This window comes from Saccopteryx bilineata, chromosome 6, assembly GCF_036850765.1.
Source record: "Saccopteryx bilineata isolate mSacBil1 chromosome 6, mSacBil1_pri_phased_curated, whole genome shotgun sequence".
Classification (NCBI taxonomy): Eukaryota; Metazoa; Chordata; class Mammalia; order Chiroptera; family Emballonuridae; genus Saccopteryx; species Saccopteryx bilineata.
In genome coordinates, this window is record NC_089495.1 from 207470727 (window position 1) to 207491096 (window position 20370).

The 20370-nt window shown below is 40.3% G+C and overlaps 1 protein-coding gene across 5 annotated transcripts in view; it reads right to left on the reverse strand.

The window, feature by feature from the left end:
• Positions 1–13507: 13507 nt before the first annotated feature.
• LOC136308198 (zinc finger protein 585A-like) overlaps positions 13508–20370 on the reverse strand; it is a 126949-nt gene continuing 120086 nt past the window's right edge. For 2 of the 5 annotated variants that reach the window (XM_066235417.1, XM_066235416.1), the window contains exons 4-5: positions 20183–20309; positions 13508–17104 (exon numbers count right to left, since the gene is read on the reverse strand). In XM_066235417.1, the coding sequence (XP_066091514.1) occupies positions 14274–17104; positions 20183–20309 (2958 nt within the window). In that variant the 3' untranslated portion in view covers positions 13508–14273. Of the gene's footprint in view, positions 17105–20182; positions 20325–20370 lie in introns of all 5 variants that reach the window. The other 3 variants (XM_066235420.1, XM_066235418.1, XM_066235419.1) reach the window with 2 other exon arrangements.

A 20370-nucleotide genomic window follows, 5' to 3' on the forward strand; every position in this document is an offset into this window, starting at 1 on the left:
CAGAATCTATGGGATGCAGCAAAAGCAGTGATAAGAGGGAAGTTCATATCACTTCAGGCATATATGAACAAACAAGAGAGAGCCCAAGTGAACCACTTAACTTCCCACCTTAAGGAACTAGAAAAAGAAGAACAAAGACAACCCAAAACCAGCCGAAGAAAGGAGATAATAAAAATCAGAGCAGAAATAAATGAATTAGAGAACAGAAAAACTATAGAAAAAATTAATAGAACAAGGAGCTGGTTCTTTGAAAAGATCAACAAAATTGACAAACCCTTGGCAAGACTTACCAAGGAAAAAAGAGAAAGAACTCATATAAACAAAATCCAAAATGAAAGAGGAGAAATCACCACGGACACCGTAGATATACAAAGAATTATTGTAGAATACTATGAAAAACTTTATGCCACTAAATTCAACAACCTAGAAGAAATGGATAAATTCCTAGAACAATACAACCTTCCTAGACTGAGTCAAGAAGAAGCAGAAAGCCTAAACAGACCTATCAGTAGAGAAGAAATAGAAAAAACCATTAAAAACCTCCCCAAAAATAAAAGTCCAGGCCCTGACGGCTATACCAGCGAATTTTATCAAACATTCAAAGAAGACTTGGTTCCTATTCTACTCAAAGTCTTCCAAAAAATTGAAGAAGAAGCAATACTTCCAAACACATTTTATGAGGCCAACATAACCCTCATACCAAAACCAGGCAAGGATGGCACAAAAAAAGAAAACTACAGACCAATATCTCTAATGAATACAGATGCTAAAATACTAAACAAAATACTAGCAAATCGAATACAACAACATATTAAAAAAATAATACATCATGATCAAGTGGGATTCATCCCAGAATCTCAAGGATGGTTCAACATACGTAAAACGGTTAATGTAATACACCATATCAACAAAACAAAGAACAAAAACCACATGATCTTATCAATAGACGCAGAAAAGGCTTTCGATAAAATACAACACAATTTTATGTTTAAGACTCTCAACAAAATGGGTATAGAAGGAAAATATCTCAACATGATAAAGGCCATATATGATAAACCATCAGCTAACATCATATTAAATGGCACTAAACTGAAGGCTTTCCCCCTTAAATCAGGAACAAGACAGGGTTGTCCACTCTCTCCACTCTTATTTAATGTGGTACTAGAGGTTCTAGCCAGAGCAATCAGACAAGACAAAGAAATAAAAGGCATCCATATCGGAAAAGAAGAAGTAAAGGTATCACTTTTTGCAGATGATATGATCCTATACATCGAAAACCCCAAAGAATCCACAAAAAGACTACTAGAAACAATAAGCCAATACAGTAAGGTCGCAGGATACAAAATTAACATACAGAAGTCAATAGCCTTTCTATATGCCAACAATGAAACAACTGAGAAGGAACTCAAAAGAATAATCCCCTTCACGATTGCAACAAAAAAAATAAAATACTTAGGAATAAACATAACAAAGAATGTAAAGGACTTATATAATGAAAACTATAAACCATTGTTAAGGGAAATCGAAAAAGATATAATGAGATGGAAGAATATACCTTGTTCTTGGCTAGGAAGAATAAATATAATCAAGATGGCTATATTACCCAAAGCAATATACAAATTTAATGCAATTCCCATCAAAATTCCAATGACATTTTTTAAAGAAATAGAGCAAAAAATCATCAGATTTATATGGAACTATAAAAAACCCCGAATAGCCAAAGCAATCCTAAAGAAAAAGAATGAAGCTGGGGGCATAACAATACCTGACTTCAAACTCTATTATAGGGCCACGACAATCAAAACAGCATGGTATTGGCAGAAAAATAGACACTCAGACCAATGGAACAGAATAGAAAGTCCAGAAATAAAACCACATATATATAGTCAAATAATTTTTGATAAAGGGGCCAACAACACACAATGGAGAAAAGAAAGCCTCTTCAATAAATGGTGCTGGGAAAACTGGAAAGCCACATGCAAAAGAATGAAACTGGACTACAGTCTCTCCCCCTGTACAAAAATTAACTCAAAATGGATCAAAGATCTAAACATAAGACCTGAAACAATTAAGTACATAGAAGAAGACATAGGTACTCAACTCATGGACCTGGGTTTTAAAGAGCATTTTATGAATTTGACTCCAATGGCAAGAGAAGTGAAGGCAAAAATTAATGAATGGGACTACATCAGACTAAGAAGTTTTTGCTCAGCAAGAGAAACTGATAACAAAATAAACAGAAAGCCAACTAAATGGGAAATGATATTTTCAAACAACAGCTCAGATAAGGGCCTAATATCCAAAATATACAAAGAACTCATAAAACTCAACAACAAACAAACAAACAATCCAATAAAAAAATGGGAAGAGGATATGAATAGACACTTCTCCCAGGAAGAAATACAAATGGCCAACAGATATATGAAAAGATGCTCATCTTCTTTAGCTATTAGAGAAATGCAAATCAAAACGGCAATGAGATACCACCTCACACCGTTCGATTAGCTATTATTAGCAAGATCAGGTAATAGCAAATGTTGGAGAGGCTGTGGAGAAAAAGGAACCCTCATACACTGTTGGTGGGAATGTAAAGTAGTACAACCATTATGGAAGAAAGTATGGTGGTTCCTCAAAAAACTGAAAATAGAACTACCTTATGACCCAGCAATCCCTCTACTGGGTATATACCCCAAAACTCAGAAACATTGATACGTAAAGACACATGCAGCCCCATGTTTATTGCAGCATTGTTCACAGTGGCCAGGACATGGAAACAACCAAAAAGCCCATCAATAGATGACTGGATAAAGAAGATGTGGCACATATACACTATGGAATACTACTCAGCCATAAGAAATGATGACATCGGAACATTTACAGCAAAATGGTGGGATCTTGATAACATGATACGAAGCGAAATAAGTAAATCAGAAAAAACCAGGAACTGTATTATTCCATACGTAGGTGGGACATAATAGTGAAACTAAGAGACATTGATAAGAGTGTGGTGGTTACGGGGGGGAGGGGGGAATAGGGAGAGGGATAGGGGGTGGGAGGGGCACAAAGAAAACAAGATAGAAGGTGACAGAGGACAATCTGACTTTGGGTGGTGGGTATGCAACATAATTGAACGACAAGATAACCTGGACTTGTTATCTTTGAATATATGTATCCTGATTTATTGATGTCACCCCATTAAAAAAATAAAATTATAAAAAAAAAAAAAAAAAGAGAGAAAAAAAAAAATTGCTGATTGACAAAGTCACAGCAGAGAAGACCAATGGCTGCGGGGTGACAAAGTCACAGCAGAGAAGACCTATGGCTGCGGGTTGACGAAGTCACCCAAAGGATAGGCACAACGATACTTCCCCCTTTGACCTTTTTGAATTAATCTGGCCTTATATCCCCCCTTTTCTGGGTGTGTGCTATTATTTATGGCACAGGGATAATAGTACCATGCTTTCCCTGTAGATTCGTAGTGATTTCTTTGGAAATGAGACAGAGGGTGTGAGTTCCACAGAAAAGCCTGTAAGCTCCTTGAACTGGGCTCATAAACAAAAGAGGCTGGCTATGATATCCCTCATAAAGGGTTAAGTTTGTAGGAGAATTCCTTCTTAATCATGTTAGAAAGAATAGATTGTGACTTGTGAATGGGTAGGAGGCAGTGGCTGTGCACAGAGCACCTTTCGGCCTTCACTTAATTCAACATTTTTCCTCCCTAGCCTTTTCATGTGATAGAGTAGAAAAGCATTTCTTTCTTCTTGCTTATTTGATCTGCAGATAGTGGTACACTCTGAGAAGAATAGAGTTAGAATTTAACTAGTGTTTAAATATAATAAATAAGTAATATTTGACTAGATAATAGTATCTTAGGTAAGGTATAGTAGAATGGCCCATTGTGTGGCCTAGGATGAGAGCGCATTCAGCAAGAAAAGAATGTTTTACTAAGAGAATTGTTTTTTGACTAAAGGCAGTTACTGTGCTTTCTCAGTGAGATGTTCTCATTAGATTTATATACTTCCCATGATTTTTTGATAATGAGAGGAATGTAGGAAAATCCATAGAAGTAATAACAGTTAATGTCTTCTGAAATTATGTTGCTACTAGGCTATCTTGCAAGTGCACTCTGTATATTTTTGGGTGAAAGCTATTCTTAATGTTATGTCAATTTCTTTATAGGCAAGCCTTTTAGAATCTTGTGAGAAAAAGTAGGACACTGCATAAACACAAGGCCATTCACCTGAGCAAGTGGTGGTCCATTGTTAGTCCTTAATGATTTTGTCTGCTAATCTCTCTCTGCCCCTTGACTCACAACAGCAGTAAAGTTAGTTAAGTATTAGTACTAATCCTTTAAAAGCTTTCACCGATGTTATCGCTATTCAAGTTATTTTGTACTCTGAATGATTTGCTACCTGGTTTGTAATGTATAGATATAAATTAACTGTTATCTGGAAACATGTAAACATAGTGAAACAGAAGCAATAATTAACACCATGTAATTGTAACTCAGTGTGTGTGTATAAAAAGGGAGCTATACTAGCATTTGTCAGAGATACCTGGCAGTAAATGCTAACCAGAGAATAAAGAGAACGAAAAGAATCCGGCTCTCTCATTCGATTCGCGCCGAGTCCGTCTCTTCCTGGGGGACCCCTGGATCCCCCCCGGGGCTGGACCCTGGCAGAAAACTAATGTTGCTTAGTAATAAGAGATGCATCAGCTTCTATATCTAAAAGTCTTTTGTATTGATAAGTCTATTATAGGGCATTAGAGGAACTAAGTTCCTGCTTTCCTCAGTGCCTCCTTTTTCAGGCTGTTGCCTTACAAGCAGTAACTGTCTGAAGCAGCTTGAGATAAATTCTTAAAATAACTTAATTTTGTTTAATTCCTTAGTTTTACAAATTTGAGCATATTTTACACATAAACAAGACAATTTTTAATACAGAAACACAAGTATAACATATAACTTTAATCCTAATATTTGAATTCTTATTTGATTTCAAACTTTGAATATACCTTATAATGTATTAACCAAATTAGCAAGTCTTAAGGATCCATATTCTATTTAATTTAAATTTAAATGAGCGCTCCTTATAATTTCTCATTTTAAAGCAAAAAATATATGGATGAAACTATTTTTTCAATATAAAAGCCGGCATTTTTAATCTTTGTATGTAAACACAATTCAGGCCTTAAAAATCACATTTTAGACAACATCAAACAAAAACTAAACAGAAATTAGAATCAGATAAACCAGACCAAACAAACCAAAGAGAAACCCGGGATTCAGAGCACAGTCAGACTAGAAAGATGCCTGCCTGATTTTAATCAGGGCATTTTCTGATGGAGGGACTGACGATGGATGAGACTAAACAAAATTTCCCCAAGAAAATTGCCTTGGCAGCTGCTGGGATATTTTCTATAGTCAGATCCAATACATGTCCCCTGCCTCAGTTTCCAGGCAAAGAATAAGAAAAAAACAAAATGATAGCTCAGAGGATTGTAGCTAAAACACCAAAGAAAATTAGTATTTATTTATTTTATTATTACAAAGACTAGAGAATTCTAAGGACTTCATGATTCTTCTATATGTCCTAATTCTAATTGAGTTTGTATCAACTGATGTAAAGCTGCAAACTTTTCTTCCTTGTCTCCATCTCCAGTGATCTGCATCCAGGCTTTAAGACAAGCGATCTAATCTGAGCTATAACAACATCAGTATAACCAGTTTGTTGTCCCACAGCTGCATAAGCATCAACGCCGATGAGCATTTCAAAAGTAGCTCCCGGGGGATTATTTCTGGCGTTCATGCGAGATATTCGAAAAGCCTCCTCTCTCCACCAAGATTTCAATTGTATATATTATCCTGGTTCCAAAACTGTACTAGCAAGTAAATCTCAATTCAAAGAAATGAATAAATGATCAATACAATAGGAAGAGATAAGACCTTGAACATATGAGGACTGAGGTCCATACGTAGCAACAGATTGTTTGACTAGCTTTAAGAAAGTAAATTCAAATTGGTCAAATTGGATATTATGCCCTCCCCCAGGATCTGGAGCATTAAGACGAAAAGGCTGTCAAATAATTGGAAAAATAGATGCAGAAAAATTACTAGAATTAGATTCTAAATCATTATGACACATAAGCACCTGTTGCATTTCAGAGATTTCAGGGAATTGAAAAATCCTTCCCCTGCCAGTACCAATTAATTCTTGACCTTGAATTGGAGGAGCCATAGGCTCACATATATCTTGCTTTTGAACAGGATACGCAGTATACTGATTTCCATTCTCCTGTTGGTCCAGTGTAAATTGTAGTTTACTTAATAAATGTTTTAGACAGGCAGCATCATTCATAGGGTCTCCCTCATTTTTTTATTTATTTATTCATTTTTAGAGAGGAGACAGAGACAGAGAGAGAGAGACATAGGGAGAGAAGAGGGGAGGAGCTGGAAGCATAAACTCCCATATGTGCCTTGACCAGGCAAGACCAGGGTTTTGAACCGGCGACCTCAGCATTTCCAGGTCGACGCTTTATCCACTGCGCCACCACAGGTCAGGCTCTCCCTCATTTTTTAAGAAAGAGGAATGAAAGCCTGTGGACGGCTGAATTTCATTAACATTATCAGTAACTTTAGAAGCAGAGACAGTATTGTCCAAATCATCATTCTGTTTATTCTGGGATGAATCAAATTCTTCAGGCTCATTATAAATAACATCACTCAAGTCTTTAACCCAATCTCCATTTGATTGCAAAGGGCTAAGGGCTGTTGCATTTCAGAGATTTCAGGGAATTGAAAAATCCTTCCCCTGCCAGTACCAATTAATTTTTGACCTTGAATTGGAGACTCACATATATCTTGCTTTTGAACAGGATAAGCAGTATACTGATTTCCATTCTCCTGTTGTTCCAGTGTAAATTGTAGTTTACTTAATAAATGTTTTAGACAGGCAGCATCATCCATAGGGGCTCCCTCATTTTTTAAGAAAGAGGGATGAAAGCCTGTGGATGGCTGAATTTCATTAACATTATCAGTAACTTCAGAAGCAGGGACAGTATTGTCCAAGTCATTATTCTGTTCATTCTGTGCTGAATCAGATTCTTCAGGCTCATTAAAAATAACCTCACTCAAGTCTTTAACAGAATCTCCATCTGATTGCGAAGGTCCAAGGGCTGTAGCAATAAGATTATAAGCAGCCCACATTTCAGCATCAAGTGGATCTCCGTGCTGATGAACACAGCTTAAAGATTTTCCTACTTGTTGCCAAACATTCAAATTCAATTAGTTACGATGTTCAGGAGTAAACCAATAACAGTGTTTCTGAATAGCATTTAAAAGACGTAACAAAATCTTATCTTTTATCTGAATCCCTGATCCTCTTGTGAGGGATTTTAAAACTTGTTCCTAATTGTCCTGTAATGAATGGGAATTTCCCATGACTTTGCTAGTTACCCGAAGGTTTCGCGTACACAGCGCGTCCAACTTACCCTTTCGGGGTTCCATCTATTTCCAATCTCTTCTTTAGGCCCATGTTAGGCGCCAAATGTTGTTGTGAGTCGGGGGAACAGAGAGAGAGATCATCAGATGAAATCATCAAGGACTAGCAAAGGACCACCGCTTGCTCAGGCAAATGGCCCCGAGTTCACGCTGTGTCCTAATTTTATTCACAAAACTTCAAAAAGCTTGTTTATTGAGAAATTGGCATAACATCAAGTGTAACATTTACTTTAAAGATACATGGAGTGCACCTGCAAGATAGCTTAGTAACAACATAATATCAGAAGGCATTAATTGCTATTGCTTCTATGGATCCCATAACATTCCTCTCCTTATCTGAAGGGATGACCTTTGAAAGTACAGAAATCTTATGAGAATGTTTTACTGAGAAAAAGCCCAGAAACTGCCTTCAGTCACAAAGACCTGTTTCAGTGACCCGCCTTCAAGTCACAAAACAATTCTCTTGGCAAAACATTCTTTTCTTGTTGGCTGTGTTTCCATCCAAGGCCATGCAATGGGTTATTCCAATTCACATCCTTAAAAACGCTTCTGAAATCTTAAATCAGTGTAGTTTGATTATTTCTGAAGACAAAATTCAAACATTCTATCCTATTAACATTGTCACTGATTCACAATATGTAGAACATAGAGTTAAACTTATAGAAACTGTTTACATTTCAAATAATGGTTCTGAATTACACAAATTGTTTCAAGAGTGACAACTTTTATTGTAGGAACAAACTTTGCCTATCTATATAACTCACATTTATTCTCATACAGCTTTACCAGGACCTATGTCTACTACAGATAATGAAGTTGGTCAATTACTCATTAGATCAATAGAAATAGCTACTAAGTTTTATACAAAGACTCATACAAATAAAAAAGATTTAATGCAAAAATTTAGAATAACCAGGCAAGAAGCTCGGAATATTGTTAGAAACTGTCCTCAGTATAGTATTATAAATACTCCTCCATTACTGAGAGGAATGAATCCTAGAGGGCAACACAGTGATAACCTGTAGCAAATAGATATTGCTCATATTTCTTCTTTAAAAAAACTATCTTATGTACAGTTTTATTAATATTTTTTCTTCCTTTCGATAGGCCACACCTTTGCCTAGAGTAAAGGCTAATTGTGTCATTCAACATCTTATTGAAGCTTTTAATGTTATAGGCATTTCTAAGGCAATTAAAACTGACAATAGTCCTGCCTATACATCTACTAAATTTAAACAATTCTTAGCATTTTAGAATATTAAATATACTACTAGAATTCCATATAATCCAGAAGGACAAGCGATTATTAAACGCAGTAATTACACTCTGAAAAATATGTTATCTAAACAAAAGAGGGAAGAAGAAAGGAGATTATCCCCTAGAATTATGTTACGCAAAGCTTTATTTACTTTAAATTTCTTAAATACAGGAGAAGATAATTTGACTGCTGCAAACAGACACTGGACAAAAAACAGTCCTAAGATTTATCAACCTATACACTATAAAAGTGAGCTGGATCAATAGGTACCTAGTGTAGCGCAACATTGGGGAAAAGGGTTTGCTTGTGTCATTGCAGAATCCGGTGAAGTCCTTTGGAGTCCTGCTCGCACAATTAAACTAACAACATGAATAAGAACAATAGATTCTTTCCATATCTGCCCATTGCTGAGATGGAAGAAATGAATTTCAAAAGAAGAATCTTAAAGGTGCTGCTGCTTGGTATTGAAAAGGCTAAAATACCAAGTTGGGTTCAACTTAAAAAGCTGACCTTTAATGGTAAAAATATGCCCACAAGCTACTAGAAAAAAAATGCTACTAACCTGTTTTTAGCAACGATTGCTTTGGTAACAATTCCGGTAAGTAGAGCTGAAAATTTTAGTTATTAGGCATATTTGCCTAATCCTCCATTAAGTAGAGCTGTTCATTAGGAAATTAGTGCCTTTCCTATTTTTATTAATGACTCTAATTGGCTTCCAGGACCTTTTAATGATAGAGGTCCCTTAGCACCTTCAGAAGAAGGCATGAAATTAAAAAATTATACAACAGGAGTTGAGGGATTACCTGTATATATAGGACATGAGCCACATTGTTTAAAAGTAGAAGCTCGCCTGACCTGTGGTGGCGCAGTGGATAAAGTGTTGACCTGGGAATGCTGAGGTCGCTGGTTCAAAACCCTGGGCTTGCCTGGCCAAGGTACATAGGAGAGTTGATGCTTTCTGCTCCTCTCCCTTCTCTCTCCCTCTCCCTCCCCCCCTCTCTAAAAAACAAACAAACAAACAAAAAAAACAAAAAAAAACCCTCCAAAAAACACCCAAAAACTGAATAAAGTTAAAAATAAAATATTAAAAAAAAAAAAAAAAAAAAGTAGAAGCTCAAGCTTGGCTCTCTATTGTCAAAAATAACAGTAAAGGAGAGGGAAAAAAAAGACGTTTGTTACTAGGATACGGATTTAAAAGTAATACATCTGTATATAAAATGTCATAGATTAAAGCCCTCATAGCTCCGCCCAAGTTAAACGCCAGGGTGTTGATTTAAGGTGCATAATAACAATGATTTAATTACAGCTGGTGATCATACTATCATATAGCATAGAGGAGGGATGTCACCTCGAGCTCCTCATATAAAATTTGGCCCTATACAATATCATCTGTAGAAAGTAGCCACGGCACTTAAACATATGTCAGCGTGGAAAGGAGAAATCTAGAAAGATTATCCTTCTAATCATATTATGTTAATCTTTAAGAAGAATGAAACACATTTCATATCTGCTTATGTTAGATGGCCTTATATGTTTATTATAGGTGAAACCAAATAGACAGCTGAAAATTATTCAATAACTTGCAATAAGTGTGCTTTTTATACATGTACTAATTTTTCTATTCTTTTTAATAAAAACAGTCAAAGTCTATACATTTTAAGAATCCTAACAGGAGTCTGGATTCCAGTATAGATGCATCAGATGTGGCAGGGTTCCCCTTCCATGATGCTGTTACAACGTCTTATTAAGTCCTTGAAGCGAACCAAGAGACTGGTTGGACTGATCATCGCCATCATTATAGGACTAATAGCTGTAACCACCGCGGCTGCTGTATCTGGAGTTACATTACATCAAAGTATACAGACTGTGGGCTTTGTGCAAAAATGGCATGAAGATTCTGAACAACTGTGGACTTCTCAATAACGTATAAATAGTGACATTAATACTAAAGTTAATGATTTAGAACAGACTATGATTATGTTAAGGGATCAAACTGTTAGCCTGCAAAGACAAATTAAGCTAAGATGTGATTAGAATGCAACTACTTTTTGTGTTACCCTATTCCTTAAAATCGTACTTATTTCCCTTAGGAAAATGCTCAAAAGCATTTGTTAAATCATGATAATGTAACTAAAGAAATCATTAAATTACAAAGATATATTTATGAACCTTTTCAAAGAAAATTAGAAATTCTAACATGTCAACCTATATTGAAGGAATTAATGAATAATTTATCACAATTAAATCCTATTGAATATATTAAAGGATTTTGGGGATTCACTGTAGGACTTTTTATAATAGTATTAATTCTATGTTTTCTTTTATATACTGTCGACAAATCAAAGCAAGAAAAATAAGGATGAATGACAGAAGGCTGTGTTTTCTGTGGTGCTTCTAACATTCAGCATAAACAAAAATGGGGAAATGTAGTGGAATAACCCATTGCATGGCCTTGGATGGGAACACAGCCAACTAGAAAAGAATGTTTTGCCAAGAAAATTGTTTTGTGACTTGAAGGTGAGTCACTGAAACTCACCTTCTTTGTGACTGAAGGCAGTTGCTGGGCTTTTCTCAGTAAAACATTCTCATAAGATTTCTGTACTTTCCAAGGTCATCCCTTGAGATAGAGGAATGTTGTGGAAACCATAGAACCAATAGCAATTAATGCCTTTTGAAATTATATTGTTATTAAGCTATCATGCAGGTGCACTCCATGTATCTTTAAGTAAAAGTTACGCTTGATGTTATGCCAATTTCTCAGTAAACAAGCTTTTTGAAGTCTTATGAATAAAAATAGGTCACAGTGCGAACTCGGGGCCATTTGCCTGAGCGAGCGGTGGTCCTTTGCTAGTCCATGATTTCGTCTGCTGATCTCACTCTCTGCACCCCCAACTCACAACAACACAGAGAAGAAAGGGTTCAAGACATTTGAGAGCTCCTACAAGGTGACTCATAACAGTGGTAGTGATTCATAGGAACAATGTCCTATTGGAAGCTTGAGAAGAAGGAACAGGATAAACTCCACCCACAAACCCTGCCCACATCTGTCTTCTCCAAGTGTCCCCTGTAGCACTGTGAGGTGTAACTGATTGAGAAAGTATCACAAGTCCCTCCCTGGCCACCTAAAGTTTATCCTAATTCACTGTAGTAACGCAGCCCAATCACAACTACCAGCGTCCAGCATTGTGGGAGGGGGTGGGGGGAGGGGTAAGGGACCTACTCAAAACAGAAATTGATTGCAAGGGGAACAGGAACACAGTTTCTCACAGCTGTTATTGACCAGAGGACAAAACAACTTTACAATAACACAGGCAACAGGATTACAGGGGAGGAAGATCAGGTGATAAGAAGAAAGAATGAATAAATAAACTTTTTGCTAATCTGAATTAAGGACTAGTATGGGTCAGTACATTCTTTTTCTTTTGTTAATTACCAAGTACAAAGGAAGAGAAGATCTAGAACCTCTAGCCTAGTTTTCTACAGCCTCCTCAGGAGCATTTCTCTGTGTCTGCACAAAGGTCATTCACACACGCAGTGTCGTGGTGTTGCATCCAAAACACATTCACTCAGGGCTGTTAACTAATGTTTCCCAATCAGGTCATACAGGGTTCAAAGTGAGATGGCTGGTTGCCTACAATGCAGCTGTTCTATGATGCATCCTGAGGTGAGCTTTTCCCTAGTCTGTGCCCATTCATCTCATACATCTATGTATCATATATGCTGGCATTTGTGAGGGTGGTTTATGGCCACAGCTGTGACTATTCTCCTTATACACTTAAGATGTCTCCTGAGAGTGGAGTCTCTGGAGAGACAATGGATGAAGTATTGATTGGTTTATTGGTGAACGAGGGCTGGACTGGGCAGAGGAAGAAGCTGACCTGCAGTGTGTTCACAGCTGAGATCTCATGGGCACTCCTGACCCAGGATGACCTCTGAACCCAACAGAGTCAAGTGTTGTAAATAAAGTACCCAAACCCCAATTCCGCGGGTTTACATAGAAACACAAAGTCCAGATAAATTTTAAGAAGTTTTATTAAAGAAGGAGATTTATTATATATGCTGGCCGCATATGGCTGACATGAAGCATTGGCAGAACCAAATTGTGCAGCCCCACCAATAGTTCAGGGTCTGCTCAGATACCCTTGACTACACACTGGTGGGAGAGCATGACGTCATGGCACACGCTTACAACCTTTTTTTCACCCATACAGGTTTGGGAAAGGATGAACGGGGATGGGACAGAATTCATTAGCAAGCTTACAACATTTGTCTATAGGACCTATAAAAACATTTCTACACATTAAAACTTGTAAGATAAGACAATAGCAAAAATGTTATTCCACATATTAAAATATATAACTAAATTTTCTAATGTTCATTTGCCATTCCTCTGTTTAGAAATATATACATTAATTATAAGCTTTCAAGAGGGGAGGGGTAGTTTCCATGGGAACAAGTGCCTGTAAATGGCCCATCAATATAAGAAAAGGTTTATTTTAATCTTTCTCTTTCTGCACCTTTCTAGCTATTGACCTACTTCCTGCAGGTGTGGGGGGAGGAGAGGGAATCCAATTCTCCTTCCCCTCTGCAGTTACAACACAACGCTATTGCCATCCCGAGTTGGTGCTCATCACACAACTATAGAAATCACATTTACAAAATCTCTCTGCACACTTAGCTCAAATGAATAAAATGTTTCTTAAGCTTCCTAAACCATTAATACTAATTCTGAGGCTTTTTGGTACCTTACAACATAAGAGGTGAGGTTCTGTCTCCCCATCTCAATTAGTCATGGGCAGGAGTGACTCTGTGTGAAGAAGCCGTTCACTGTGGCTCAGAGCAGGTCCTCGAGAAGAATTCATCACCGTGCCCATCAGCAGCAGTTATCAGCAGCTGCAGGGGTGTGGGTTCCTGAGAAGATGCTCTGAACAGAGCTCCACATGGTCCCCACTGAAGGATCTCCCCACGACATGAAAACAAGGACAGATGATCACAGGATCCCTGTCCACAATCCCTGCAAACACACGGCCCCTCCCTGAGTACCCGTCATGTGCCTGCCTGCTGGTTACTGGCTGTTTTGTCATGGTTGAATTTGTGCTAACACCTCACCCACAGTCCTTGCACACGCGCTTCTTCTCTAAGTGCATCCTTTTTGTGCAGTGGGGGCTGATTTACGGCTAGAGCTACCTGCATGGTGCATGCACGCAAGTCCTCTCATAAACGCGTTCTTGGTGACACATCTCTGCAGGTTCAATTACTATACACACACACAAAGGGACAGCATGGTTTTTTTCTGGTGTAAGATGAGGTTTTACTGATTGCTAAAGTCTTGACCATGATCCCTGCATACGCAAGGCATCCCCCCTCCATGTGTCCTCAGGAGTTTGATGACATCAGACTTATAGCTAAAGTTTTCCCTCACACTCGATGAAAATGTTACACTTGTCCTTGATTGTGTCCTCTGCTGATAAGAATTTCTGCTTTCCAGCTAAAGCCTTGTCCACAGCAACTGCACTTCTAAGTATTCTCTCCCGAGCAAGTCCTCTGGTGTATTTTTAGCCGTCTTTTATAATGAAATTCTTGTCCGCACTCCAGGCACATGAAGGGCTTCTCTCCCGAGTGAGTCCTCTGGTGTGCTTTGAGGGCTGACCTGCCGCGATATCTTCGTCCACACTCTAAGCACACAAAGGGCTTCTCCCCGGAGTGAGTTCTCTGGTGTACTTTTACCTGACCTTTATCACGAAATTCTCGTCCGCACTCTGGGCACAGAAAGGGCTTCTCTCCCGAGTGAGTCCTCTGGTGTTTCCTGAGGGATGAACTATAACCAAATCCTCGTCCACACTCCAAGCACACAAAGGGTTTCTCCCCCGAGTGAATTCTCTGGTGTACCTGAAGGGCTGACTTATAACCATATCGTCGTCCACACTCCAAGCACACAAAGGGCTTCTCCCCGGAGTGAGTTCTCTGGTGCACTTTTAGCTGACCTTTTTCACGAAATTCTCGTCCGCACTCTGGGCACAGAAAGGGCTTCTTTCCCGAGTGAGTCCTCTGGTGTTTCCTGAGGGATGAACTATAACCAAATCCTCGTCCACACTCCAGGCACACAAAAGGCTTCTCCCCCGAGTGAGTACTCTGGTGTGCCGTAAGGGCTGACTTATAACCAAATCTTCGTCCACATTCCAGGCACACGAAGGGCTTCTCCCCTGAGTGAGTCCTCTGGTGTATCCTGAGGGTTGACTTATTAATACATCCTTGTCCACACTCTGGACACACAAAGGGCTTCTCCCCTGAGTGAGTCATCTGGTGTAACCTGAGTACTGACTTAAAACGAAATCCTCGTCCACACTCTGTGCACATGAAGGGCTTCTCCCCAGAGTGAGTCAACTGGTGCGACTTGAGTCCCTTCTTTAAAATAAATCCTCGTCCACACTCTGTGCACACAAAGGGCTTCTCCCCTGAGTGAGTCATCTGGTGCAACCTGAGTCCTGACTTAAAAATAAATCCTCGTCCACACTCTGTGCAAACGAAGGGCTTCTCCCCCGAGTGAGTCCTCTGGTGTAACCTGAGTCTTGTCTTAAAATGAAATCCTCGTCCACACTCTGTGCACATGAAGGGCTTCTCCCCCGAGTGAGTTCTCTTGTGTTTCCTGAGGGATGAACTATAACCAAATCCTTGTCCACACTCCAGGCACACAAAAGGCTTCTCCCCCGAGTGAGTACTCTGGTGTGCCGTAAGGGCTGACTTATAACCAAATCTTCGTCCACATTCCAGGCACACGAAGGGCTTCTCCCCTGAGTGAGTCCTCTGGTGTGTCCTGAGGGATGACTTATCAATACATCCTCGTCCGCACTCTGGACACACAAAGGGCTTCTCCCCTGAGTGAGTCCTCTGGTGTAACCTGAGTACTGACTTAAAACGAAATCCTCGTCCACACTCTGTGCACATGAAGGGCTTCTCCCCTGAGTGAGTCATCTGGTGCGACTTGAGTCCTGACTTTAAAATAAATCCTCGTCCACACTCTGTGCACACGAAGGGCTTCTCCACTGAGTGAGTCTTCTGGTGTAACCTGAGTCTTGTCTTAAAATGAAATCCTTGTCCACACTCTGTGCACATGAAGGGCTTCTCTCCAGAGTGAGTCATCTGGTGCGACTTGAGTCCTGACTTTAAAATAAATCCTCGTCCACACTCTGTGCACACGAAGGGCTTCTCCACTAAGTGAGTCTTCTGGTGCTCCTTGAGTCTTGTCTTTAAAAAATATCCTCGTCCACACTCTGTGCACACAAAGGGCTTCTCCAGTGAGTGAGTCCTCTGGTGTTCCCTAAGTTTTGTCTTAAAAAAAAATCGTCGTCCACACTCTGGACACACGAAGGGCTTCTCCCCTGAGTGAGTCTTCTGGTGTTTTGTAAGGGCTGACCTAAAAACATATCTTTTTCCACACTCTGGGCACATAAAGTTCTTCTCCCCCGTGTGACTCATACGATGTATCTTGAGTATACTCCTAGTACGAAATCCTCGTCCACACTCTGCACACACAAACGGCTTCTCCCCCGAGTGAGTCATTTGGTGTATCTTGAGTTTTGATCCAATAATAAATCCTCGTCCACACTGAGGGCACACGAACGGCTTCTCCCCCGAGTGAGTCCGTTGATGTCTCCAGAGGCCTGACTTATAACCATATGCTCTTCCACACTTGAGACACACAAAGGGCTTCACCCCCAAGTCAGTCTGCTGGTGGACTGTTACATTTGATTTATCACGAAATCTTCTGCCACATTCATCACACAGGAAAGGCTTCTCTGTGGATGAGTGCACCCCTGGGTGTCTGAGGAGCTGTGATGGACATGTGAAGCCTCGCCCACACTGGCTGCAAACATAGGACATCTCCCCTGAGAGAGTCACCTGGTCTGTCATAACATTTGATTCCACGCTGCATTCTGGTTCATGTTCGCTACAGCTCACAGACCCAGATCTCAGGATTTCTAATTCCTTCCTCCCTTTTTCCATCTGCATGGTGGGTACCCCTTGGGCTAAGCTGGGCTCTATTTCTAGCACCACATGACCTTCTCTATAATGTCCTTGAGGTGGGCTGTGGAATGCCCCTGAGGTTGCCCCCTCCTCCGTCTGCAGAAACGAAAGTCTCAAGCCAACTTCTCTGCCTTCACCTTCTGTGTTTCCTCTGCAGCAACTCTCAGAAAAAGACGTCTGCTCCTGATGCCCCAGACCCGAATCCCGCAGATAGAAGTCACTCATGTCCGAGCACATGGGAAGCACCTGCTGGCCAAGCAGCGTCTCCCGGGAGAAGGACGAAAGGTTGAAAAAGTGGAGGTCTGATTCTGGCCTTGATTCTCCTGGAGAAAGAGAGTTCAGTCAGAGAAGCCCCAACAGGCTGCACGGATTCCCGCCTGGTCTCAGGAAAACTAGTGCCCTCCTGCCACACCTGTTATTAATCATATGTGTACAATGTCATTTGTTTCCACCAATGAATTCTTTAGGTTCTGATTCTACACAGTCGGTTTTCTACGAAACTGCAGTGAAACCATCCCGGAAACATCTTCTACATGTCACTCAGACTGGGCACCTTCCAGGTAAGCAATCTGCCGTGTAAATACCTTCAATACATCAGCTCTTTCTTTCTAAGTCACCCAAACCATGACACTCCATGATTCTCCCACTGGTTCCCAGTTTACACTTCTGGTGTAGTTCGAGGTGACAGTCTCTATGACCTATATGGAAATCTCCTTCATGACTTTACTTATTACAAAAAAAAAACAAAAAGACTGAACATATACATTACACAGTGGTTGAACAGAGTGTATAAGAAATGAATCTGAGTTTCAGGATGCCCATCTGCAAACAAATACTTAGAAGAAATAATTTCTAAGTACCAAGTACTCTATATAGTACTGCGACTTCCGCCATTGACATAAAGACGTGGCCCATGGATTCAGGATTCTGACCCTGTGCCCAGACCAACCACATCACACTAACATCACACTTCTCACAGCATTTCCATGGGCCAATGGAGTTTGGCGAAGGATAGTGCCACTTTGAAACACATTTTTAAAACCCCCAGTGTGGTTTCCTCATTGCTGCTTTTCCTTTTGTTTTTTAATACCAGACCCAGACTTGACGAGGTGCTGCTGCAGTGGACAGAGTATCGAACTGGGACATGGAGAGGACCCATACTCGAAACCCCGAGGTTGCCAGCATGAGCATGGGTTCATCTGCTCGAGCAAGGCTTCCACCAGATTTCAAGGTCACGGGTTGCAACAAAAGGTCATTCCATCTGCTGTAGTCCCCAGCTCAAGGCATATATCAGGAAGCAATAATGACACATTAAGGTGCTGAAATAAAAAACTGATGTTTCTTATTTCTCTTCCTTCCAGTCTGTCTATTTCTATCTGTCCCTTTTTCTATCTCTGTCACAAAAAAAGAAAAGAATAGCAGACCCAGACAGGGTAGGTCTGTTGTCCAGGATTCCAGAACCAACAGAGCTGAACAAGAGGCAATACAAGACATGAGCACACGGCCCTGGCCTGTCGGCTCAGTGGTGGAGCGTCGGCCTAGCATGGAGGTGTCCTGGGTGTGATTCCTGGTCAGGGCAACAGGAGAAGAGACCATCTGCTTCTCCACCGCTCCCCATCTCCCTTCTCTGTATCTCTCTCTTCCCCTCGCCCCAGTCATGACGCCAGTTAGAGGGAAATAAACTCAGATGCTCGAGGATGCCTCATGGCCTCGCCTCAGGCACTAAAATAGCTCTGTTGCCGAGCAACAAAGCAATGGCCCCAGTTGAGGCACAGCTTCCTACAGGAGAGGCCCTTGGTGTTGAATCCCTCTTAAGACCCATGCAGTAGTGTTTCTGTTTGACTCTGTGGATCTCACTTAAAAGAAATGTAAAAAAAATTTTGTTTTATATTTTGATTACATTTTTAAATAATATTTTGATAGATTAGATGACATAAGATTTTTTAATCTTATCCAGTTTTGTCTACTTTATTAAAAAATGTAGTTACTACAAAATTTAAAGTTATCCCTATGGCTCACATGATATTTGCACAGAAGAGCACTGATCTAGAACAAGGGGTGGGAACAACAGAGCTTGTGACCTATTTAATCCTCCTCTCTGTTTGTTGTAATGTCCTTAAGCGCAGGATGGTTTTTACATTGTAAAGAGAAAAAAACAAGCCAATAGAATAATAGTTCATGACAAATAAAAACGATATAAAATTCAAATTTTGGTTTCTAGACAGAAATTCTTAAGGGAAAAAAATCATACTCACTCATCTACATACTGTCCTGGCTACTTTAGTGTAACAGAGAAAGAATTCAGAGTGGTTAGAGATTGCATCGCCCACAAAACACTTAAAAGAGCTATTCTCTATTATAAAAAATGGCCAATGGCTGACTCAGGGTAATGTTGCAATGAAAGTATTTATTCACCTAGGATTAAAGAATCAATGTAATTTTCTAAATAAAAGACAACAAAAACTATCTCATGAAATGCAAAACTCCGATGGTTACAGAAGGCGTTTCTCACTACTCTGCCAAATGCACACTGCACTTCCCGTACCACCGGCCTCCTTACAATTCCCTACACTGCAGAGAAATCCCTCCCTTAATGCCTTAGGGCCAACACATCTCCAGATGAAATGCGCTTGCCTTAGACACACAGAGTCTAACTCCATCACCACATATGTCCTTGGTCAAATGTTACGTATTCACTGATTTTATTTTATTTTATTAATTTTATTTATTTATTTTTTATTTTTATTTTTTCCATTTTTCCGAAGCTGGAAACGGGGAGGCAGTCATACAGACTCCCGCATGCGCCCGACCGGGATCCACCGGGCATGCCCAGCAGGGGTGATGTTCTGCCCCTCTGGGGAGACGCTCTGTTGCATCCAGAGCCATTCTAGCACCTGAGGTAGAAGCCACAGAGCCATCCCCAGCACCCGGGCCATCTTTGCTCCAATGGAGCCTCGGCTGCGGGAGCGGAAGAGAGAGATAGAGAGGAAGGAGAGGGGGAGGGGTGGAGAAGCAGATGGGCGTTTCTCCTGTGTGCCCTGGCCAAGAATCGAACCCGGGACTCCTGCACACCCTACCGCTGAGCCAACCAGCCAGGGTCTATTCACTGATTTAAAATTCTGCCCGGCACCCTGTCACACTCAATACTCCTTTGTTCTGCTTTATTTAATCATTATTTTTGACTAGGAAGTGCTTAGTACTGTCTAACACACTATCCTATCCCTGCACGGGAAGCTTCTTGTTTCTTATCTGTCTCAACACATTGGAAAAAGTAGGCCCCCATGGGCAGGGAATGCTATTCCTTGAATTTTCTGTTGTTGTAAGTGTCTAGAACATTCTCTGGTCCACGGTAGGTGGTCCGTTCCGCTACCGCAGTAAGGAAGGACAGAACACAGCCTCACCCAGCGAGAGCAGGTTCCTGATGTTCTCCAGCATCACTTCCTTGTACAGGCTCCTCTGCACAGGGCTCAGCCTCCTCCATTCCGTCTTTGTGAAGACCACGGCCACATCTCTGAACGTGATCGGTATCTATTAACAAGCAATCTGTTAATGAACAGCAAGTCACCATTAATTTTCCAAACTCAATGAG